Here is a 25,868-nt window from a genome sequence, read left to right as displayed (position 1 = left end):
ACAGGGAGACACGGACTCCCTGCTGAGCAGGGAGCCTGTGTGGGGCTCAATCCCAGGACCCCAGGACCATGACCTGAGCCAAAGGCAGATGCTTAACCAACTGAGCCACCCAGGCTCCCCTATCAATAATTACTTTAAATATAAAGGGCCTTAATGCTCCAATCAAAAGACACAGGATGGCAGAATGGATAAAGAAACAAGATCCATCTGTGTGCTGCTTACAAGAGACTCATCTCTAATCTAAAGACACATATGGACCAAAAGCAAAAAGATGACAATGCATTTACCATGGAAATGGAAGCGGGGGAAAAAGAGGCAGGGAAGCAATACTTATCTCAGACAAAGCAGACTTTAAAATAAACTCTACTGGACAAAGACGGGCATTACATAATGATAATGGGGTCAATCCAAAAAGAAGATAGAACAATTGTAAACATCTATACACTCAACACTGGAGTACCTAAATGCAAAAAGCAAATATTAATGGGCATAAAAGGAAAAACTGATGGTAATACAATAATATTAGAGGACTTTAACATACCACTTACATCAATGGATAGATTATTCAGGCAGAAAATCAACAAAAGAAACAATGTCTTTGAATGATATATAGTACCAGGTGAACATAACAGATACACACAGAACATTCCATCTAAAAACAGTAGAATAGGGGCAACTGGGTAGCTCAGTTGGTTAAGCTTCTGCCTTCAGCTCAGGTCATGATACCAGGGTCCTAGGATCAAACCCTATGTCAAGCTCCCTGCTCAGTGGGGAGCCTACTTCTCCCTCTCCCTCTGCCTCTCCCCCTGCTTGTGCTTGCTCTCTCTCTCTCTCTCTCTCCCCATCTCCTCCTATCAAATAAATAAATAAAATATTTAAAAATAAAATAAGTAACAATAAAAATAAAAACAATAGAATAGGGGCACCTGGCTGGCTCAGTCAGTAGAGCATGTGACTTTGGATCTTAGGGTTATGAGTTTGAGCCTCACAATGTGTGTAGAGATTATAAATAAATAAGCTTTCAAAAATACATAAAAAGTAAAAATGGAATACACTATTTTCAAGTGCACAAGGAAAACTCTCCAGAATAGATCACATATTGAGTCACACAACAAGCATCAATAAATTTAAGAAGAACGAAATCATACCATGCATCTTTTCTAATCACAGTGGTATGAAACTAGAAATTAATTACAAGGAAAAATATGGAAACAACACAAACATATGGAGGCTAACCAATATGATCCTAACAACTAATGGGCCAAAAGAAGTCAAAGAAATAATAAAAAAAAAATACATTGAGACAAATGAAAATGAAAACACAATGATCCAAAATCTTTGGAACACAGTGAAAGCATTTCTAAGAGGAAAATACAAAGTGATATAGGCCTTCCTCAGGAAAGAAGAGCTCAAATAAATAACCCCTTACAACTAAAGGAATTAGAAAAAGAAGAGAGGCCCAAAGTCAGTAGAAAAAAAGGAAATAATAAAGATCAGAGCAGATATAAGTGACACAGAAACTAAAAAACACATTAGGGAAAAAAAAAAATCAATGATACCAAGACCTGATTCTTTGAAAAGATAAACAAAATTGATAAACCTTTAGCCAGACTCATCAAGAAAAAAGACCTAAATAAATAAGATCAGAAACAAGACAGCAGTAATAACTAAAACCACAGAAATAAAAACGATTAAAAGAGACTGCTATGAAAATTTATATGCCAACAAATTGGACAATCTAGCAGAAACGGATAGATGAAATAGATAAATTTCTAGAAATATGCACTCTTCTAAAACTAAATCAGGAACAAACTGAAAATCTGAAGAAGTTGATTACAAGGAAAGGAATTGAATCACTAATCAAAAACCACCAAAATTAAAGTCTTGGACTAGATGGATTCCCAAGTGAATTCTACCAAACATTCAGAAAATAGTTAATCCCTATTCTCCTCAAACTGTCCCAAAAAAATAAAAGGAAAACTTCTAAATATATTCTACAAAGCCAGCATTACCCTAATACTAAAGCCAGACAAAAATACCACAAAAAAAAAATATATAGGCCAATATTCCTGAATATAGATGCAACAATCCTCAACAAAATATTAGGAAACCACATACAACAATACATTAAAAAGATCATTCAAGGATCAAGTGGAATTTATTCCAGAAATGCAAGCATAATTCAATATCCACAAATCAACCACTATGATACACCACCATCAACAAAATGAAGTATAAAAATCATATGATCATCCCAAGATGATATTCATGATAAAAAAAAAAAAAACCAACAACCTCTCAACAAAGTGTGGCTAGAGTATGTATGTATACACACACATACACACAAAACCCAAAGTGAATACCATACTCAATAGTGAGAAACTGAGAGCTTTCCCTCTAAGATCAAGAACAAGACAAGGATGTCCACTCTCCCTACTTTTATTCAACATAGTACTAGAAGTCTAAGCCACAGCAATCAGACAAGAAAAAGAAATAGGAGGCATCCATATTGGTAAAAGTTAAACTGATGAGGACATGAGACATAGAAAATCCTAAATATACCAAAAAAACTGACTAGATGTAATAAATGAATTCAGTAAAGTTACAGGATACAAAATTAATACCTAGAAATCAGTAGTGTTTCTACACACTAATAATGAGGTAGCAGAAAGAAAAATTAAGAAAACAACACCATTTACAATTACACCAGAAAGAATAAAATAGCTAGGAATAAATTTAACCAAAAAGATAAAAGACCTGGACTCTGGAAACTCTAAAACATTAATGAAAAAACTTAAAGATAACACAAACAAATGGAAACATATTCTATGCTCATGGGTCATAATAATAGTGTTAAAATGTCCATATTACCTGAAGCAATCTACAGATTCAATGCAATTCCTATCAAACTACCCACAGCATTTTTCATGGAACTAGAATAAATAATACTAAAATTTGTATGGAATCTCAAAAGATCCAAAAAGCTGGAGATATCACACTTCTAGGATTCAAGATATATTACGAAACTATAATAATCAAAACACTTGATACAGACACTAAAACAGACACATAGATCAATGGAACACAATAGAGACCCTTTAGATAAACCCATGATTGTATGGTCAATTAATCTATGACAAAGGAAGCAAGAATATAAAATAAGAAAAAGGTAATCTCTTCAATAAATGGTGCTAGGAAAACTAGAAAACTACATGCAGAAGAAACTGAACCACTTCTTAACACCATACACAAAAATAAACTCAAAATGGACTTAAGACCTAAATGTGAGACTTGAAACCATAAAAATCCTAGAAGAGAGCATAGGTAGTAATTTCTCTGATATCAGCCACATCAACATTTTTCTAGATGGTATCTCCTAAAGCAAGGGAAACAAAAGCAAAAATAAACTGCTGGGACTATCTCAAAATAAAAAGCTTTTACATAACAAAAGAAACCATCAACAAAACAAGAGGCAACCTACTAAATGGGAGAAGATATTTGCAAATGATATATCCAATAAAAGGTGAATATCCAAAGTACATAAAGAACTTCTACAACTCAACATCAAAAACACAAAGAATCTAATTTAAAAATGGGCAGAGGACCTGAATAGACATTTTTTCCAAAGAAGACACACAGATGGTAAACATGAAAAGATGCTCAACATCATTAACCATCAGGGAAATGGAAATCAAAACCACAATATCACCTCATACCCATTAGAATGGCCAAAAATTAAAAAGACAAGAAATAACAAGTGTTGGCAGGGATATGGAGAAAAAAGAACTCTCATACACTGTTGATGGGAATGTAAATTGTTACAACCACTGTGGAAAACAGTATGGAGGTTCCTCAAAAAATTGAAAACAGAAAAACCATATGAATCAATAATTCCACTACTGGGTATTTATCCAAACAAAGACACTAATCTGAAAAGATGCATGCACCCTATATTTATTGCAGCATTATTTACAATAGCCAAGATATGAAAGCAACCTAAGTGTCCACCAAGGGACAAACAGATTAGGAAGATGTAGTATATATATATAATGGAATATTATTCGAGAATAAAAAAAGAGGGGATCTTACCATTTACAACAACACCGATGGACCCAGAGTATTATGCTAAGTGAAATAGGTTAGATTGAGGAAGACAAATACTATATGATTTCACTCATATGTGGAATCTAAAAACAAAAAATCAGTAAATAAACAAAAAATAGAACCAGACCTAAAAATACAGAATAAATAGACAGTTGGCAGAAGGGAGATGGTGGGAGAATGGGCAAAATGGGTGAAGGGGAGTAGGAGATACAAGCTTTCAGTTACGGATGAGTAAATCAAAGGCACAGCATAAAAAATATAGTCACTGATATTGTAATAGCAATGCATGGGGATAGATGGTAGGTACACTTGTGGTAAGCATAGCATAATGTATAAACTTGTCAAATCATTATGTTGTACACCTGAAACTAATGTAATATTGTATCAACTATACTAAAAAAAAAGTATCACTATGAAAAAAAACTTATTCGCTGTATCAATCCATTAAGTGTACATGTATAGAATGTTTCAATCTCTACAATAGGAAAATTAATAATAATTATGGCAGCTAACATCTAGTGAACACTTATTATGTTCCAGGCTCTTGTCTAAAACATTTTACAAATATCAACTTATATAATGCTTCCAACATCCCCATAATGAACATATCTATTATTATCTCCATTTACAGGTGAAGAAAAATGGACAAAGGGCTTTATTAATTGACTGAAAATTACAGGGCTAGGAAACAGACCTTCAGATCCTATTGACTCTCAAGTATCATGTAGTTCCATAAACCATTATCAGTAAGTTTCAGGTTAAGAATGACTTGAAATTTCTCAGAACCATATTATAATAATTGTAGTAAAATACAACACTCTTAATAAAGATTTATAAAAGCAAATGTTTGTGCTTTGTGTTTATGTTTATATCCCACAAATTTATTACAATGACATTATACTAAATAAAAAGTCTACCTACCTGAAATTCAATAATCATACACAAAAATAATGGGAGGCAACAGGAAGCCCTTTTTGCCCAATATATCAGTAAACGTCTAAAGAGAAATATTCTTTTACATAGGTAGATATTGCAAATGTATAAAGAAAGTTTAATTTCAGATTAGTAGGTATCCATCCATTCTATTCTGCAGTATCTTTACAGTGAGTTCTCCAAAATAGAAAATGAATTATCAGGTAAGTTATCCCACATGAAATAAATGCTAGATTTTATACATACAAGTAATACTTACCAAAGCAATTCTACCCACCAGAGTAAGCAAGGTTCATACTACTCTGACCAGAGCAAAAAATCAACCAGCAGCTTCCTTGACCTATTTTCTGAAGGCTAATTTGAAACACCAATGAAAAGGATAATGACAAAGGAAGAGAATACATACTGATTCCCAGATCCCATCTCACCTCCTATTTGTCACCTACAGAGTAATCTGACTGAACTGCAAAAGAAATATGGGAACATTTTCAAATGTAGCACAACTGAAAGTCATCTGTCACTTTCTTGAGACAGAGAAAGAAACTGGGAGGGGGTAGAGAAAAAAAGAAAAAAAAAAAAAACCCATGAGTTTGCTGAGTCTTGAGACCTTACTAGTGGCTTTGAAATCACTAGTAGCATTAAAACAAAACAAAACAAAACAAAAACAAAAAACAAAAAACAAAAAAAACACACACCTCTTTAAAATCATTGCTTTTAAGTTTTTATTCTATAACAGGCAGGTTTATTTTGTGGCTCAAATAATAATGCAAATTCTGTGTTTTATGCTACTGCTTCATAGTTAGAAATGAATGGAAATTGGAACTGGTGCAGAGGCAAATGGGGTAAGAGCTAAGCTAAGACAGATGCCTCTGAAACCTCCAAGTCCATGCAAATGGACCCCTTTGACTCTCCCAGCATGACCTTGGGAACTTCTGAACATCATTATCTGTGAATTACCTCTTCATGAATACTGCTCTCACATGTATGGTTTTCTCATTTTTGAAGTCATATAATACCATTCACACTTAAGCATTTCTTGAAACAAAATTACTAGCAGAATTATTCAGTATTGTCCTAATGGTGATTTTATCCAGGACAGTCTTGGCTACTCACTTTTACCTGATCCAATTTTACTGTTAAATTACCAATAACATTCAGCTTCTTGGGTGCTTTAATAAAGAATATAATTGTCTGACTTCTAGATACATTAAGATAACAATTTTCTAACTTGCGGAAGGCCTAAGTAAGGTGTTTTCCTAGAACATCTAAGGAATATTATTTTTAAAGAAAAACAATCTGAAAAAGAAACACATAAATTTACTTTTTCATTCACAACCATATAGCTATGTATATATTTTATGTTTAAATGTGTAAAAATACATTATTCTATATTTCAATAAATCTAATGGAAAGAAAATTTTCATCCATTTGGATCCATAGTTTTTTTTTCCTAATTAACAATGAACCTCTTTCTTGTTACATTTCCAAAAAAAAAAATAGGATATAAGTATTATAAATAAGAGTATTCACTGAAAAAGTTTCCTAACCTACAGTTCTTATTATGTAATTATGTCTAGTTATTATTACTGATCACCATTTATGTACACAGCCCTGTGCCTAGTGTTGTCCGAAGATGTGTACATCCTGTTGTCTAGTATATCAAAGAGCTCCCAAGGAGTTCAGGAGATCAGTTACCCAATAGACTAAAGAGAGGTATATTTGAAAAGAACAAAAAAGAATGAGATTTCTAAGGGAGTCAGGAGAAGTAAAGGAGAAAGAAAATATTCAAAAGTCCAAAAGATGGGATAGAGGCAATTTCAGAAAAATGGACAATCAAAAAATATTTATTGAGCACTAACGATATACCAGATATAAAAAATGAATGTGACAGGTATTCCCATTCAAGGAACTCAAAATCTAGTCAAAAAGAAAACATAATAAATTAATGAAGTTGTTTTTAAAATTTACTATTGGTAATCAACTAATTCAATAAACACATGTAGTCCTTAATTCAAGACACAGACATTAAGACCGGCCCAGGATTAAATACTGGAGCTTAATGACTCTTCTTCAATTTTCCATGTGGCTATATTTTTCAAAACATTTCAGATATCATGTTAGGTTAATTCAGAAACACACTGCATTATGTGGCCCCTATTGAGACACTATACCATGATGGAGTTTTTAAAAAGTCTTAAAAGAATCTGCATTGTAGAAATTGTCACACAAACCAACCATTATGCTAGCTAAGATAAAGAAAAGTTTTCTATTAATCTACATGTTGGGTTTAAAGAGTAGAACAACACTGGCACATATGCACAGAGTCTAATAGTCTTTAACTTCAAAACTGTAAGTGTAGTTTTGGAGGTAGAGTCCTCTGTGCACAGTTATTTGTGACATCTTTCTAAAGATTTCATCAACATCCTTTGAAATAATAAGATATACAGGATGTTTGGGAGAAAATTTCTTAATTATGTATTCATTTTAGCTAAGTTTAATTTCATATGTCTATTGATTTTCTCAAATTCAAAGTATTCAAGTTGTACTTTCTCCTTAAGGGTTTTTTTAAAAAATCAAAATAGCCATGCATACACAAGAAAAAACAAACAAACAAAAACAACTAAAAATAACATGCATGTCACTGGTTGGCTACATAGATGGCTACATAATATTAAGAGTCAAACATTCTAAGCTTATTCACTCAACATTACTCATTTATAATCACACGGTTGCTCTGGTTGCTAAAGAGCCTCAAATCCAAATTACCAATATCTTTTAAAAAATTATCTAGACTCTAGAGAAAATGTTTGCCTTATAAACTTCAGTCTCACTGATTTTTTTTGTTTGCCATCAGGCAAATTCATTTTAAAATTTTTTTTTTAATTTTTTTTTTATTTTATTTATAATAGTCACAGAGAGAGAGAGAGAGAGGCAGAGACATAGGCAGAGGGAGAAGCAGGCTCCATGCACCGGGAGCCTGATGTGGGATTCGATCCCAGGTCTCCAGGATCGCGCCCTGGGCCAAAGGCAAGCGCCAAACCAGTGCGCCACCCAGGGATCCCTTTTTTTTTTTTTTTAATTTTTTTTTTAATTTTTTTTAATTTTATTTATAATAGTCACAGAGAGAGAGAGAGAGAGAGAGGCAGAGACATAGGCAGAGGGAGAAGCAGGCTCCATGCACCGGGAGCCTGAAGGCAAATTCATTTTACAACAAAATTATCTAAATGTCAGAATGATTTTCTGGGTCTTTGTCAGTGAGTCGTTCTGTAGGATATTAGATAAGTCACTTAGTCTCATGGGTTGTGGGGAGGAGGTTAAACCTGGAGATACCCGTATTCTATTTTAACAAAACTCCGCATCAGTGAAAGAACATGGGCTGTCTCTGCTATTTAAATCTGCTAAGACCTATACTTTCCAAAGTCATCTGACCACTGCAGAACTAAAATTCTGACAGGACTCTTTGAATATTGTTTTATGAAAAGAATTCCAAAGCTTCTCACAGTATCATTTAAGAGAAAGGTACACACACCTCGACAAAGCATACTTTCTATTTCTTCACTCCAGTTTTAAAGTCAAATTCCATTTGCTAGACTAAGCCCATGAAATGTTTACCACTTCAAGAATCACCAGTAGGGTCTCAAGACTCAGCAAACAAAACACTAATGTTGAAAAAATATCTCTGAAAAACACTGTATATGAATGTGCATGATCTCAGCCTCTTGACTGTGCATCAAATACGTATTGGGAACCTAAATGCCAGGCCTTGCACTAGGCACTAGGAATTAGAAACATAAGACAGACACAGAGTGACAAAACATGAGACACATCTAACTCTGGAAAACGAACAAGGGGTGGTGGAAAGGGAGGTGGGCAGGGAGTTGGGGTGACTGGGTGATGGGCACTGAGGAGGGCGCTTGGCGGGATGAGCGATGGGTGTTATGCTAAATGTTAGCAATTTGAACTCCAATAAAAAAATAATAAATAAAAAAAGAGGGAGAGACACTGAGAAGGTTGTTTACGGTCTCACAGGACCATACTTAGGCCACTTGTAGAATGGTAACAGATACAGAATATTATGCATGATGTATATTTGACGTTTCATCATTTAACCCAGTAGCTCCTAAGAAGGTTGCATTAGGAAATTATATTCACAGGACTCTAATAATGTCAATATCCTGGTGTGATATTGTACCGTGGTTCTGCAAGGTACTACCATTGGTGGAAACTAGACATGTGCATAAGGGATAGCTCTGTCACTTCCTACAACTACATGTAAATACATGATTAGCTCAACAAAAAGTACATTTTAAGCCAATAATATATGGAATACAAAAACAATTTTTCATAGGCTGTCATAAAGAACAGTTGGTTTCTGGGATCAGCCCACAGTATTTTTATTTTTTGATGTGTAACCAACCCTCTTCGTATTTAAATACAAACCCCAATGGCTCAGGCCCTTCTTGTATTTAGCATGAGCCAGAGCAACAGCTTCCTGTTTGTTCATCCTACTAATGTCTCCCAATCCATCCTTCACTTTACTACAGATCTAGCTATATCATCTCTTAAAATCTTCCAATGGTTTCTTAGGGATAAAGTCCCAACTCTTCCTATGACACACAAAGCTTTTCAAGATGTGGCTCCTGCTCACCTTTCCAACCTTTAATGCTTCCTATGACACACAAAGCTTCTCAAGATGTGGCTCCTGCTCACCTTTCCAACCTTTAATGCTTGCCTCTTCCAATGGTTTCTTAGGGATAAAGTCCCAACTCTTCCTATGACACACAAAGCTTCTCAAGATGTGGCTCCTGCTCACCTTTCCAACCTTTAATGCTTGTGTGTCCCAAACACACAATCCTCGCCTATTTCCAAGCCTTGCACAGCTGCTTCCTCTGCCTCGAATGCCCTTTACCGTTATCCACTTAGCAAATGCCTGCTTGTCCTTTACTTTTCGTGACACCTGCCATCTCTTCTCAAAGGCCTTCTATGGTCTTCAGCAGAGCAGATTTCTCCTTACCCTTCATGAGCTTAGAGGTCCTTGTTCACATTTCAGCAGGGCACAAGGGGACTAGTGTCTCACTAGTTTCAAGACCATGGAAGGCACCCTATCAGCCTTATTTCCCTCTCTGTCCTCTAAATCATTCACAGTACCTAGCATTTGGAAAGCATTCACATGTTTGCTGAAAAAATGACGACTTGCAATGAGCTTTTATGATTCTAATAGCCTAAAATAGCAAGAAATTAATCAGAAAAAAAGAGACATTGATTTTACTTTAGAAAAACAAAGTTTAATGTATGAAGCAATTACTAAAAATTAGAGTATATATTACATGTAAAATAAAACAAAGAAAATGAATTCAATTCTTTACCAACTCAGTGGGAACAGTTATTCTCAAATATTAGTTGTAACAAACTCCAAAAGGAAAGTAAGAAAAGGAAATAGCAGTCACCTTATTTTCTCACATTCTACCTCCGGTATTACTGTATGCACATTAACAAAGATGCACTAGGTTTAGATGTGCTGATATAAAATCATCCATAAACTGCATTAAGTGGAAGAACAAACAGTTAAGGAATACTGTATACTCATTTGTATTTTAAAAATGAGGGTGGAGAGGATATAAACATATAAGCTTGAATACTCAGAAACTTCCTCCAACAGTAGTGGCCAGTTTCTGGAGATTGTATATAAGGCTCTGAGGCAGGAGGGAGATTTCACAATACTCCATTTTAGTCCAGATTTTTGCTATGGGTCTGTATTAGGTTTTTATCTTTAAAATCTCATTAAAACAAAAAGAAACACAACCTACCTAAGGACTCTTGAAGCGCTTGGCTTTTGGCACTCTCCCTGTTCAGAACCCAGCCATTGTGCTCTAAAACATCCAAGCCCCAACAAGAGGCCAGATGTGTGTGTTCAAGTCAGTGGCCAGCACAGACTATGGCCCTGAGTGAGCTACCTCAATCCGGCTGACTCAAGACTGAAATGATGAGCACTACTTCCACCTGACTGCAATCATAAGAGAGGTACTAAGTTAGAGCTGCCCAGAGAAGCCAAGCTAACCAGGAGAGAAAAAAGAATAAATTGTTTTAAGCCAAAGGAAAAAATAGAAAAACTAGTTAAGGATTTCTGCCTTAAAATGCAAGTTGATCACATGCATTTATTTAAACTCTGTCCTGGCAGTTCACTAAATTAACATTAAAAGAAATCAAGGTGAGGGGATGTCTGGCTGGCTTGGTCAGTAGACTCTTGATCTTGGGATTCTGAGTTCAAGTCCCATGCTGGGTGTGGAGACTAATTTAAATAGAGAGAGAAAGAGAGAGAGAGAGAGAGAAACTAATTAATTAATTAAGGTGAAAACCCACAGAGCGAGGAGAACTGAAGACATTTTGAGGAAAACTTAAGAGGAACAGCTGCAAAAGGAGAACAGACTGGATAACTTTTAGCAGACCTGAGAAATCAGGGACCAATAGTACTTTCTAGAGAAAACTGAGCAGAAAAGACTCAGTGGAAGGCAAGTCTAAGGCCTAGATTTCTAGACAAGAGTACTAAGTAAAAATCTACTAGTAATTAGTGCAAGCCCTACCCAAAGCAGTCAACTGTGAGAATATTTTGAGAAACATATGAACATAAAACATTTACCTTCCAAGTGCATTTCACAGGAAACTATTGGAGGATGTCAACCCAGAAACTGGAAGATGCAGGATAGAAGAAATGAGGAGGCCAAATCAGGATACTGAGTCAGGAGGCCTACAAGCAGACAGTCCAAATGCAATAGTACTACAGAGTTTCTAGAACAGAGGTCTCAAGGAAAGAAAAAAAACTGATACACGGATTGGTGTGAACATGGAAGAAACTACCAATAGACATTGAACAGACCCAGAAGAGAAATTAAGGATTCCTACATGAAAATTTGTAGATGTGGAAAGGAGAAGGTGGAGCAGTTACTAAGTTCAAGAAAAAAACAAAAGTTGTATAAGAATAGAAATGTAATCACAGACACTATTTGGATCCCCAGTAATTGATATTTTAGGTATCTGTTTAACAATGTCAACAATGACAATAACAAACAGTATGGAGAAGAGAGAAAGGTTGTAATAGGAAGTCAATAGGTAATGCCTGAAAAAAATTAAGAAATGGGCATATTACTTTAAAAAATGAAAAAAAAGTCTGTAAGTGGTGGGGTGCAGGGTTGCTGTTTACATTGTATTTTAAAATTTATTTTCTTAGACATCTACTAATGCTATGAATGATTTATATTTTCATTAATCATAACTTTGTTATCAGCAAGTACAAGAATGATCTTATGAAATAACATAAAGTTGTTGGGTTCAGTAGCAGAAGCCACTACAGACATATTTCTTGCTAATAACTTTTTAAAATTCAAAATACCAATAAAGTCTTGCCAGTCGATATATAAAGTGAGAAGGCACTGTATTCTTCTCTCTCATAACAGTAAAGAATCCATCCCAATATCTACCTTACATTTATCAGTGCACTGGTTTGATTAGTGAGATAAACCACTCGAAGTTTCTACCAAGAAAAAAATGTCACATATGTGCTTTGATAAACACAGATCAGAGTCAAGTGCTTTTCTTTCCCAAATCTTAGCCGGTATTGGTCATCAATAATCTATCATCATGATTCTTCTAAACTAATTCAAATTTAAAACTGAATAACTAAAATGAATAATTTCTTATGCCCTTGAAAAAACATGAATACTTTTCAATATCTTTTCTTAAGAATGTACTTTCTTTAGATGTATTAGTAATAATTTTTAAAAATATAGTAAACAGACTCAGAAAACTAGACTATGCAAAAAAAAAAACCTGAATGCAAAAAGAAGAAAACTCTTGAGAAAATGCAGGTTCCTCCTACCCCAAAAATGATTCTCTGAAAATTACTATTATCATTTCAGATTGTGTTTCACTTTCTGACTTTCTAGATTCAGAAACAAAATCAGACCAGGATCTGAGGAAGGCTTTATTAAAACGGGAACACCTTGAAGGAACAACATAACAACTGAATAAAATGACATACTTCTAGAGAACCTGACACACTTCCTCATATATTCTGCGTATGTCTATTTTAATGAGAAATAGAAAACCCATGTTGTATTCAGTTTCCAAAATTGTACTGAGAACTTATTTATTGGAAAACTCTTAAGAACTAAAACAGTAACTATTAAGAGCTAAAGTAGAACTCAAAGTTCACATCCTCCTTTAAAATGAAAATAATGACAGTGCCTGGATAGCTTAGTTGGTTAAGCGTCTGACTCTTGATTTCGGCTCAGATCGTGATCTTAGGATCTTGAGATCAAGCCAAGAGTTAGGCTCTGTGCTCAGCAGGGAGTCTTCTTGAGAGTCTCTCTCCCTCTCTCTTCCCCCTCTTTCTGCCCCACCCCTTACATGCTCTCTCTTTCCCTCCCTTCTCTCTAGAATGAATCCAATCTTTAAAAATAAAATCATAAAAATAGTATACTACAAAAAATATGTATATAACATTTATATATATATACATATATATAAAGAATATAAAATAAAACATGTCCGTAAAACTAAATACCCTGATTAATTCTATATGAACACTATTTCCTAGGAACAAATAAAGCAAGATATATGCAAAAATTTATTTGTAAATTATACTTGGTTAACAACCAATTCATATATTAAAAAGCTTCTTTATTACAATTTCCAAAGGAAATTTTGAAATCTGTGGACAATCAAATGAGTCTGTACTTCTTATTAGTCACATTAGGGAGTAACTGCTGTTTAAGACCACAATGAGAGAAACAGCTTTATACACAGGACAGGTGAAAAGAGAAGCTGGGTTAAAATGTAACAAAGAAGGTTGTGAATTTAAATCACATGAAGTAAAAATAAACACGTAACATATACTAGCCATATATCATTACTATTTTCCTTACCTGCCAGATAGAGGGCAAATGATATAAATCTATGGTAGCGAATGAGGAATTGGAGTTGCTCTTCTCTTTGAACAAATGTAGCAAAATAATCAGCTACAGTCTCTCCATAGAAAAAGTAGTTTACACACAGTAGAAAGTACCTATAATTCAAAAACAATTAGCCTTTTTTATATTTGAAGCCTTCTTTCCCTGTGAAACTCAAAAGACTATTCTCTACATTTTGATGATCCCACAAAGATCAAAAACCAAATTAAGTAGGCAGGTTTAGGATATTCCAAAACATGTTTTTCTGCTTTTAAATTTAATTCCAAATGTATCCATCAACAAAAATTGACTGAAAATAGCTCATGCCGCTACTTAGGTCAAATCTAATGCCAGACACATTGGGAAACAATGTAAAAAATGCTACACATACACAAACACACACATTCTTTCTTTCTCATAGACACACACAGATACACACATTCAGTACTGATTATAATGAATATTCACTCCCCACTACTCACAGCTCTAAAGCCTTTTAATACGGCAGAACCTATGCCAAACCCCCACCTGCCTTAAGGAAAATCAAAGGGGAAAGCACAAAGAGGTAATTTAACCTCTGACCTCTCTCTTCACTGCCCTGTGCATACTGGTGTCTTTCTTCCTCTCCTCCATATTACAGATGGATTCCAGTGGCACAGTGATTCTTAAGAAGTAGTAGTGGGTGATGGGAGCAAGCAGCAGGTAAAAATCTCTAAGAGAAACCTCTTTATACTGTGTAATCACCTATCCCTCCACCCAGCTGTCTGGTATATCCTTTCCCTCTAGGAGAAAGGATGGATCAACAGTGACATTTTGCTGATGGCAGCTTGTGTGAGCCAGGGGAAAAGGCTGAGAAACACTGCCTCAGAGTTCTTCTGTCCCTCTTCCTTTGAAGAACAGAGTTCCAGGTGGTCAGGAGAGCAGAGGAGGAAAGGAACAATTTCCCTTCTAGTTGTCATGGGCTGAATCAGATCCCAATGTTTTCAAAGTTAAAGTATTCTCATTTCTATTAGCTGTAATACCATTTTCCATTCTCTTACAATGGAAATGGTCTTTGACTCCTCTCTAAGGCTATCAAGGCCTACTCTAGCCCACCAATCCAACTTTTTCCCCATTATTCTGCCCAGGAAAAGTCTCTCCATCTGTGGCATGTGTCTCCTCCATTCCCCATCTAGAACCTGATGAGTGTGTCCTCCCCAATCCAGAACACTCTTTTCTATCCAAAACTTGTCTTTATTTCAAGTGATAGTTTGTTTCTCACCTTCTCCATAAAGACTTCTACAATCACTGGAGCCCATCCTTAGTTTTTTTTCCTCCTATACTTAGAATCAATCAATCCTTTGTGGTTTAGCATTTAATTGTTCCCTAACTGCGTAATCTACCTAACATCTCCCATACATTTTGCCCTTCATGAGTAAAACCTGCTGTAAGGCAAAATTAGCTATTACCAAAACCAAGAAACTATTTTTTGACCCCTTTAAACCTCAAAGGTGATACATTTGTTTTCTTAAGACACTGGACCCTCTGGCTGATAATAATCTTAAAACTATATTCAAAGGCATGGCTAGTTAATAATGAATAATCATATTATCATGTTTCCTGATAAAAGTCTTAATAACTAAAAATCCTAGCTGAAAAGTTGTAAAGATATATAAGACTTTAAATATTAAAATCACATTACTTTTTAAACTAATTTTTACATGTATTTGTACATATATAATATTTCATGGGCTGGTAATTGCCAGTGCTACTTATAAGGTTGCCTTATACTGCCCCCTCCAAGAGTCTTACTCTTCCCTCCAACTACCCTCCAGGTAGCATGTCATGGGGTCCCAGGCCTGAAGACAAGATCAAACCAGGAACAACAAAGTTAGGAGTCATCATTCCTCTCTCTGTGCCCTCCACATACATACCCCATCCCTGCCCTGTCCCCACAGCCTACAGGGAGGTGGGCCAGTGAGGGTAGGAAGGAGACAGATATTTATCCTAGGCTTTCCTTCCCTTGAATAAACCACTCAAGAAACAAAACAGAAAACCCACAACTATTTTCGTATCTCATCTATCACTCTTTGTAGAGATAATCTAATTTTGTGTGTGGTCTCATGTCAACTGAGGCAAAATAAAGCAAATCATGCATGTTTATAACATTTTACAAAATGAAATTTTATTAAAATTATCATTATAAAGGATATAAAATGTGTCCAATATAATGTTTTTTAAAGAGGAAGATATATACAGATATAAAGTATCTCTACAAAGACTGAAAGAAATGAAAATAGTTGCATTGGGATGGGAGACTTACAGGTGATTTTCTTCTTTTCAAAATCCAGTTGCATTCTTTTTATTTATCTTCCTCCAGAAATCAATCTATACCATCAACTGTGTGATACTGACCAATCAGGATGCTTCCTTTACAAACTTTAGAAAAGAGTCAAATGTTCGTATCTGAAACAGTTTTAAATTACTTACCAGCTTAATGTTCTAAACCATGGCAGGTCATAAGAGCGATAGACTCTATAACCTATAGTGATAATTTCATGGAAGCATTTCACTTGGATGCCTAGAACCTGAAACCAAGAGAATACATTAACATACATCTCTTAGTGTTTACATTTGTGCTTCATCCTTTAACACACAGTTTGTTGTCATATGTATTTTAAAAATCTTTAGCCTGCCCATTTTTAATTATTCTAAATGTCAGCAGCAGAAGTTCAATAGTTGGTGTTTCTAAAATCAAGTGATATTTCAGAGGGGTAAGCAAATCAACAGGGATAGAGTCTGGTTGGTCTCAACTGACTAGGCTTTATCCCTCATTACTACTTCATTTCATTAGTCCATCTTAAGATGGACAATCTTTTTGTCCATTTTGTTTCTTGAGTTATCCTATGAAAACGATCATATGTGCAAGTTTGCTTATATGTATTTCTTTACATCCTGGTATGCTTTCTAAAGATAAAGATACTATTAGAACAAATGGTTAAAACATCTATACCCTGTCGCCCAGCAGGGTTTGGGCACAGTCTTTTTATTCTTCCAGCTGTGCCAACTCTCATATAGCCAGCTGCATACATCTCTCATCAATCCAAGTGGTGCTACTACACTGGCAAATTATAAACTGCCTTCTACATTTGCAGCCACGTCAGCCAGTCAACTGATTCTATGTGTTTTTGTTTGCACAGTGTCCTATGTACATTCATAATAAATGGATTAATATTTACAAATCCTTTTTTGATGGTCTACTTAATAGTCCTTCAAACTGCTGTATCCATCAACTTGGGTATAGGTAATGCTTGCCTTAAATCAACTCCAAGACTTGAAGAGCAATTGGCAAGTTGAACACATTACCATGAACCAAAAGACTGAAATCTTTGTGAATGTAGCAGACTAACTTTTTCAGTCTCTAGAGAGTATACCCAAGGGCTTGGTTTTGTACAGCCCTGCACCTAAGAACAATTATATCTATACACATACACAAACATATGTATATATTATACATATATATTTTTTTAGATTTTTACTTATTTATTTGAAAGAGAAAGAGCAAGATCAGGGACAGAGTGAGAGGGAGAGAGAGAAGCAGACTCCCCATTGAGTCCCCAGGATCCTGGGATCATGATCTTAACCAAAGACTGATGCTTAACCAACTGAGCCACCCTGGTGCCTCAGATTTTGTTTTTAAAAAGTTAAAAACTAAACCCAAACATGATGTGACTGAGAAATATGTGGTTCCTTAAAACCTAAAATATTTTCACCTGCTTCTTTAAAAAGCTTACCAAACTCTACCCAAGAATACTTTGGTGTTTCTTTTAAGCTTTCCACAAATTAGCTTTCCTAAAGCTAGTGTTCAGGATGTTCTTAAGTTGTATTTCCCATTTTACCTATTACACGTCCAGTCACATATTTAAAGTAACTGTGCCCCCTCAGCCACACGATGAGAAAATACTAGGCCAAACTACTATAAGTATTTTTTTTTAAGAAAAAGTCATTACTGTTTTATAACATAAAGACAAGAAGAAATTCAAATAGCATCCTTCAAGTAAGCTTTGAATATAATGTCAAAAGTCATTTTTTAAAATAATCACAGAATGGAGACAATGATAGACATTAAAATACAATGGCAAAGCCATGCTATTTGTAGAACCAAAGGCTTTTAAAATATCAGATGTACTGATGCAATTTCTATTTGCTAAATGAACACATTTGCTCAAGAACAGCCATTAGCACTATACATGGTATTTTACCGAGGGGGGAAAAACTACTTTTAATAGCACATACATATATATTTATATGACTGTCAATCACAGTTTGCAAGTAGAATCAATATAGAGCTACTGGGAAAAAAGCAAATGGAGGATTCAAAACAACATAGCTAAAATCCTTAAAATATATCTGCATCTTCCAGGCTGGGTGATCACATGGAAACTAAATTTCCAGGCCATCAACACTGGTAGCAACATACATTGGTAGGGCTCTGCTGGCCCCATAATCAAAACCGGTAACAACATACCAATGTAGGGCTCTGCTGGCCCCATAAATGTATTAAGAGCCTTAAAAACCACCATCAATATGTAAATGCTGACTCTGCTAGTTATGGAGGATTTGGAGAAATAATATAGGACATCTTTCCTCAGAGAGGTATAGACTGTCAGGGAAGACACAAGTGGCTACAACACCACGTCGAAATAGCCACATGGATGTAAGCATGAGCAAACAAAACACCTGTGGCTGGCAAGGGGGACAGGCTGCAGTTGGGAGAGAGAAGGATATATAGAATCACATACACTGGAGAGGACAGGTAGTTCAGAGTTGCTGAGACGCAAAGATGGGGTTGAGAACCAGAGACAAGCCTGGTCACAGAATCACAGCAAGCAGCACCAAGCAGTACACAAAGGAGTTCAGGCTGATCACTAAAGGACATGATCAGATGTATAGGTTGGGGATAAGAGAGGTAGAAAGAATGGACTAGAGCAGCAGCAAAAGTAGAAAGAGTAAGGCAGGCAAGATACCACCATTCACCCAAGTGCAGATGACTCTTTAACTGGGCCAGTGGCAGAGGGGGATAATATACGGAATAAGAAACTGAGGAAGTAGAACCGGCTGGATTTTCTGGTGGAGGAAACTGCGGGGCAGGGGAGGGGTGGCTAAGAGAGACTGGGGAACACAGAATAACATCTGGAAAGATTTATGCAGAATGGCTGGGGATGAAACAGAAGTTCAGATTTGGATATGTTGAGTTCAAACTATGGTTATCCGTGGGTTATCCAAATAAAAGTGCCCATTTTCACTTCGGAATCTATTCAAAGAAAATAATCCTGGGCAGCCCAGGTGGCTCAGCAGTTTAGCGCCGCCTTCAGCTCAGGGCGTGATCCTGGAGACCGGGGATCGAGTCCCATGTCAGGCTCCCTGCACAGAGCCTGCTTCTCCCTATGCCTGTGTCTCTGCCTGCCTCTCTCTCTCTCTCTCTCTCTCTCTTTCTCTCTCATGAATAAATAAATGAAATCTTAAAAAGTAAAAGAAAATAATCCTGCATGTGATAAAGAATATGTTCAGGATAGTGTTATTCAACATAAAGAAAAACCAAAACATAACTTGAATGTCTGAAAATAGCACAGTGGTTCATAACTTATGATGCATTCCATTCCACTGAGTCAATGAATGTGTTAAAGTTGATAGGGGCTGTCTGGGTGGCTCAGCTGGTTGAGGGTCTGACCCCTGGTTTCAGTTATGATTTCATGGGATTGAAGCCCACATAGGGCTCTGAGCTAAGTGAGGAGTGTGCTTCAGATTCTCTCTCCCTCCCTCTGTGATCCTTCCCCAATTCATTGGCACACATGTGCACTTTCTTTCTCACAAATAAATAAATAAAATGTTAAAAAAAATTTTTTTTTAATGAAGTTGATGGCTGTAAAGATGGTGGAACAACACAAAACAGTCGATATAATATTTAGTTTGAAAAGCAGGATACAAAAGTCTAGTCATATTATGACTATAGCCATGATTTTTAATACATAAAAGAGATAAAAGAAAACCAGAAGTATTAATTGGGTTTTGGTAGTTGATGATAGGGTTAGGAGTGATTTTCAAAAAATTATCAATTTCCCAAAGTAATTTTAACACACTTGCATAACTCTCACAATATGAAAAAATAAACTAAATATATAATTTAGTTGTAAGTAGTATATTATAAATTATATAATGTAAATTAAAACTTATAGGCCTTTCCAAGGAGATGAGGGGGGGAGCCTGTTATATTATCTGCCTCTATATCAAAATATGCTTTAGTATCTCCATCACTTAGAACGTATGACTGCAAGCTATGAATGCTACAATACTATAAGTAGAAGGCTGAAGGAAAAAAAGCTTTTAATTTTAAGGAACATCTTATTATTCATTACTCATATTTTGAGTTCCATCGTAAAGTAGTAACTATCATTTCCTAGAAATAAGTTTTCAATAAAATTCCCTTGAATTAGTCATTTATGAATGTTGATATTGTAGGGCAAATGCAAGCTAGATACATGCATACTTCTCAAAATATAAATGACCTCGTGAGTGATATGAATATAAATAAGACTTTATAACACATAAAAGTAGTATCAATTGAATACCAACAATGTGTGCCTATGTGTTTATTCATCCATATTTCCTTAATGTGAATACCATAAATACAACATATGTATGGATGCATGTGCACGTGTGCCTGTGTGTGCATGCACTGCAAAAACCTAAGCAAAAGCAATAAGAGTTAAAATCTACTTTAACTAGATTTTTAATATTCTTTGCTGATTAAGCTCACCAATGAAAGGAAGAACTTGTAATAAAATGGTATTTTCCTCTCATAGTAGAAAGAGAGACAAGAAAGCCTAAGCACTTTAGGTATGCTTATGATTCTTTTTTTAAAAATCAGAGTTCAAATATGTGAGGATGTCTCTAAAAGTGTTTTAAGGCAGGTGGGGGGAATGGGGTGACTGGGTGACGGGCACTGAGGAGGGCACTTGAAGGGATGAGCACTTGGCACTATACTATATGTTGGCAAATCGAACTTCAGTTTAAAAAAAAAGTGTTTTCCAGCAATTGCACTGCTGGGGATTTACCCCAAAGATATAGATGCAGTGAAACACCGGGACACCTGCACCCCAATGTTTATAGCAGCGATGTCTACAATAGCCAAACTGTGGAGGGAGCCTCAGTGTCCATCGAAAGATGAATGGATAAAGAAGACGTGGTCTATGTATACAATGGAATATTACTCAGCCATTAGAAACGACAAATACCCACCATTTGCTTCAACATTGAGGGACCTGGAGGGTATTATGCTGAGTGAAATAAGTCAATCGGAAGAGGACAAACATTATATGGTCTCATTCATTTGGGGAATATAAAAATTAGTGAAAGGGAATAAAGGGAAAGGAGAGAAAATGAGTGAAAACATCAGTGAGGGTGACAAAACATGAGAGACACCTAACTCTGGGAAATAAACTAGAGGTAGTGGGAAGGGGAAGTGGGCGGGGGGTTGGGGTGACTGGGTGATGGGCACTGAGGGGGGCACTTAGCGGGATGAGCACTGGGTGTTATATGTTGGCAAATTGAACTCCAATAAAATTTTTTAAAAAGTGTTTTGAATTTTCTCATTAATGAGTGGTTAAAAATTAGCCTTTATCTACAAATTCTGGCCTGAGTTACCATACCAAACAGTTTAGTTTGGAGAAAAATGTTAACTTACTCACATGGATCCCACCAAACCAGCCTGAATCCAAGTATCAAGAACGTTCATGTTCTTCAATGTCTTAGATCAAAAGTACCTTCTAAAGGGGAATAATAATTTAAGTGATCCCCAATATTTTCAATGGCTCCCCAGTGCTTTACAAATAAATCCCAAACTTCTTCACATAGTATTGCAAGGGCCTTCAGAATCTGATCTCCAATTACTTTTGCAAGTTCAAAGGTCCTGTGCTCCAGGAAGAGTATTGCTCACCTTGTTCTGACACATCCAGCCATTTAGGCGTTTGCTCAGTGCTCACTCCCCCTGATATACCTTCAGGTCCACTGAAAGGTCCCCTCCTCTACCAAGCCTTACTGAGCTGTCAGCTATAACCCAATCTCTTCATCCCCTGCCCTGACACTCAGCACACAGCACTGAAAAGTGGTCTGCACACACTCACTCCTGAAAGGCCCAAGTGGTGGTCGCTGGCACTCACTGCCTTCTATGGGTTCACCCTGAGAAGATCAGGAGTGGCTGGATTAGATATTTTTTTTACTGTGTTCAACCAACAATGTCTATCACAGTACTCACCCACTTATGTACTATACTATTTATTCACATGGTTACTTATATATGTCTCTGCCATTAGATTTGAGTTCTTTGAAATTAGGGATCTAGCTAATAGTCCTATATGATAAAGTCATGTGCGTGTAAGCAATATCTAATGCTTGGCAAGACGTATTTATTATGTATACTTGGTCTCTGCTGAGTGAACACACTGAATGGCCATTTTGCAAACAGAAAAAAATTGGTGCAGGTCATTTCATGAACTAGAAGATGCCTAAGGGAACTAAATTTGCTGTTAGCAAATCTTGAACTACCTTCTTTTTCATGAGATGCTCAAATTACTTCAATCAGATCAGTGCTGAAAAACAAAGCAAGAAATACTTAGGTAAATGTAAAACACTTACAAGAAGCATCAGCATAAAGGATCCCATGTAGATGATCAGGAAAAACAACGAAATCATAGTTAGAGTAAGAATTCCACGAATCCACCAGTTTTTCCACCTACAGAGAAAATGTTTATTCAGTTAGCATTTAATGTATTCTTTCCTAAAGTTTTTTGTGTGGTCTCAGTATGGATTTTCCTAAACTCCTCTTAAGAATCCCTTACTTCACCTTATACAATAATAATGAAAACAAAAGCCAAACAAACAGCATTGGTTCACTTACTTAGAGCTAAATTAAGTGTAAAAATTAGTTAGCCAAAGAAAGAAATGAATTTTTGTTCAGCCATGATTGAAGATGAATCACCAGGCTAGGCAGTGAGATGGTCAATGTGTACATGTGCACACCCCACCAGGGTTATTCAGAAGGGAAGAAAAGCCCTCTGAAAAGATGTTCTATCCTTTTGGGTGGCAGATAAAAACAATAATGATTTTATTAGGATGGTTTAGAGAACACAGCTTTCCAATGAGAAAAAGTAAAGAAAGGTTAACACAGAAGTGAAACTGCAGCGCATAGCGGTTTAACTGAAATTTCAGAGGACACGAGGTCGTCAGTCACTAAGGACAAGGTCAGACTGATGGTCACTTCCTTCTAGTGCTCAAAGTAAGCTGCTGGTTTTCCTCACTTAGGGACAGGAGCCTGAAGTACAAAAGCATTTCCACATCTGTGGGCCTTCTCATGTTCCTTAGGGCAGAGATTCTCTGCTGTATGCCTGGCTAGCCTGAGAACTAATCTCCCTGGATCCTCTGGGTGTCAGTAAGGGCACCGGGTACCCAGTGGCCCTCCCTCCATACCCAGGAGACTCACACTCATCCCCAGCGTATTTTACAAGTACTGTCACTCTTTCTGTGGCCATGTCATGAAAAATGTCAGCAGCCACTATTCTAATAGGATTAGAATAATACCTATATATGGATGGTATTTCTGAATTTAAAATTCCTTCTCCCCTGTTTTATTCATTCTACAGTCCTTTTACACTGAACTCACAGTAAAGTTTTTCTTTAAGACTTTTCTGGGAAAAAAAAAAAGACTTTTCTGGGTTTTATTAATTCTAATGATAGCATTGAAATTATGTTACAAGAGATCTGGATTCACCTTATAGTAACATACATACACATATGTGTGTATACACACACACATACACACACAGTGTTCAAAGCACAGGCCTTCGTTGTCCTGTCTATAGAAAGAAATATTAGCTGACTTCATCCATTTGTCAAATATTGATTGCATTCCCTGTTTTCAATCACTCTCCTATACAGTCTAGATATTTCTTAAATATGCCTTTTAGGATGCCATTTCTGCACTCAAGTTCTAAAATGCCAACAACACTGAATTGAAACTCTTTCATCTAGCTTCCCAGTTTTTTTATGAAGTGGTCAAATTGTACTTACCCAACTCTATTTCCCTCTACTGTGTAACAAACTATGTAGACTCACCAATTTCTCATGAGACTGTAACTTTTAGGGCTGAACTGGAGTGAGTGGAGAGTCAAAAAATGCTACAGCTGAAAAGTTCCATTGGCTTTTACAGACATAACTCTTTGTGGATTAATAAATAGACTGGGAACTGGGCTACGTCAGAGGGCTAGTCAGAAGTAAAGGACCAGAAGCCAGTCTCCTGATAATCCTGTCCTGTCTGTATGAAACCCAGAAGTGTATTTAGCTCTCCTTTATAACTGACCCCTCAGACTTGGGATCATTGAGAACCTTCAGAAGAGAATACTATGTAGGTGTCAGAAATCAATCCTCAGGTAAGGATGTTGCCAACGTCCATCTGTACCTCTGTTAGATGCCTGGCTTTGAACTTCAAAGGATGGTAGCTACTGAGAACCAGAGATCTTAAACAGAAAACCTACTTTCTTCATATTATCCAAAAATTACATGGTAACTTAAAACCTGAGCTCTCAAGAAACACATCCAGATTATCTTTTTTTTTCCTGATTATCTTTTATATAGCTTTTTCCCCCTCCCAGAAAAACTATCTTCCTTAAGCAAGACCAAAGACTTAATTCCCTTAGTTATTTTAACGGATTCCCCAAATCTCCTAAGAATACCTAATACAAAGTTAAGCCAGTAAAAGAACATACTTAAAACATATATATCCATTGATGCAGTCATCTTTTAAGACAGAACCACTGATTTCAAAACAGAGCATGATATGAGAGAGAAAAATCATTGCTACAAAAACCAGACGATAGCCCGATTCTAAATTTAAAATTCGTTATTTCTTTTACCATGCTACCATAATCACATTAGAAAAGTCTTAGTTTCGAGTTCGAGCCATCATCTCATGATTGCTTTGGAAAAAGGAACTCAGAATCAGTAAAGAAGAACTGCATTCAAGTCTCATGTCTCCAAGACTTACATGAGCTAAAAATGAAATTTCTAAAAAGCATATAATTAAGCAGCATCCTTAAAAGTGATTATGTAAAGTGGTTATATGCTTATTGCTCAAATCATTCATGAGATGTACAACGTCTTACTGTACTACAAATATTAAGTGGTTTTTACTTCAAAAGTAATGGTAAAAAAAAAAAAAGTAATGGTAAGGTTTAAAAACTTATTTTCCTAGTGGCACAAATATCACGAGTCATCAAGAATCTGGGTTGGCAGGCAGCCCGGGGCGGGGTGGGGGGGGGGGCGGGGGGGGGGGGTGCCCTCAGTGGTTTAGCGCCACCTTCAGCCCAGGGCCTGATCCTGGAGACCTGGGATCAAGTCCCACGTCGGGCTTCCTGCATGGAGCCTGCTTCTCCCTCTGCCTGTGCCTCTGCCTCTCTCTCTCTCTCTCTCTCATGAATAAGTAAATCTTTAAAAAAAAATGAAAATTTAGAAACCAGCTAAATGCCCAGCAATAACCATTTACTTAATGAACTATAGCCATCCAAAGGAACATATCATATAGTCATTAAAAATATTTAAGTATATTTAATGATGTTGTTCCTAAAACGGCAGAATGAAAATGTAAATAGAAAGGTAGGAAACAGTATAAAGCTATTTTTATATTACACAACTCCCCCCTCCCCCCACACACACATATACACACAAGGCACAAGAAAAAAAGCTTTAAAAATAGTAAAAATCACAATATTTTAAATATCAATGTTTGGGGAGAAGACTACAGGAGTTTTTTCCCCCTGCAATTCATGTATTTTTTAAACGTAAATAGTATTTTTA

General features: G+C 36.1%; 1 protein-coding gene across 1 annotated transcript in view; it reads right to left on the bottom strand.

The window, feature by feature from the left end:
* Positions 1–25,868, bottom strand: part of CDS1 (CDP-diacylglycerol synthase 1) — a 68,248-nt gene that overhangs the window by 19,316 nt on the left and 23,064 nt on the right. The window contains exons 3-5 of the mRNA XM_041759166.1: positions 22,656–22,752; positions 16,452–16,549; positions 13,959–14,098 (exon numbers count right to left, since the gene is read on the bottom strand). Of these exons, the coding sequence (XP_041615100.1) occupies positions 13,959–14,098; positions 16,452–16,549; positions 22,656–22,752 (335 nt within the window). The remainder of the gene's footprint in view (positions 1–13,958; positions 14,099–16,451; positions 16,550–22,655; positions 22,753–25,868) is intronic.

Source organism: Vulpes lagopus, chromosome 6 (assembly GCF_018345385.1).
Source record: "Vulpes lagopus strain Blue_001 chromosome 6, ASM1834538v1, whole genome shotgun sequence".
NCBI classification, from domain to species: Eukaryota; Metazoa; Chordata; class Mammalia; order Carnivora; family Canidae; genus Vulpes; species Vulpes lagopus.
The sequence above is the reverse complement of the archived record's forward strand: the minus strand, read 5'-3'. Positions and strand labels throughout refer to the sequence as shown.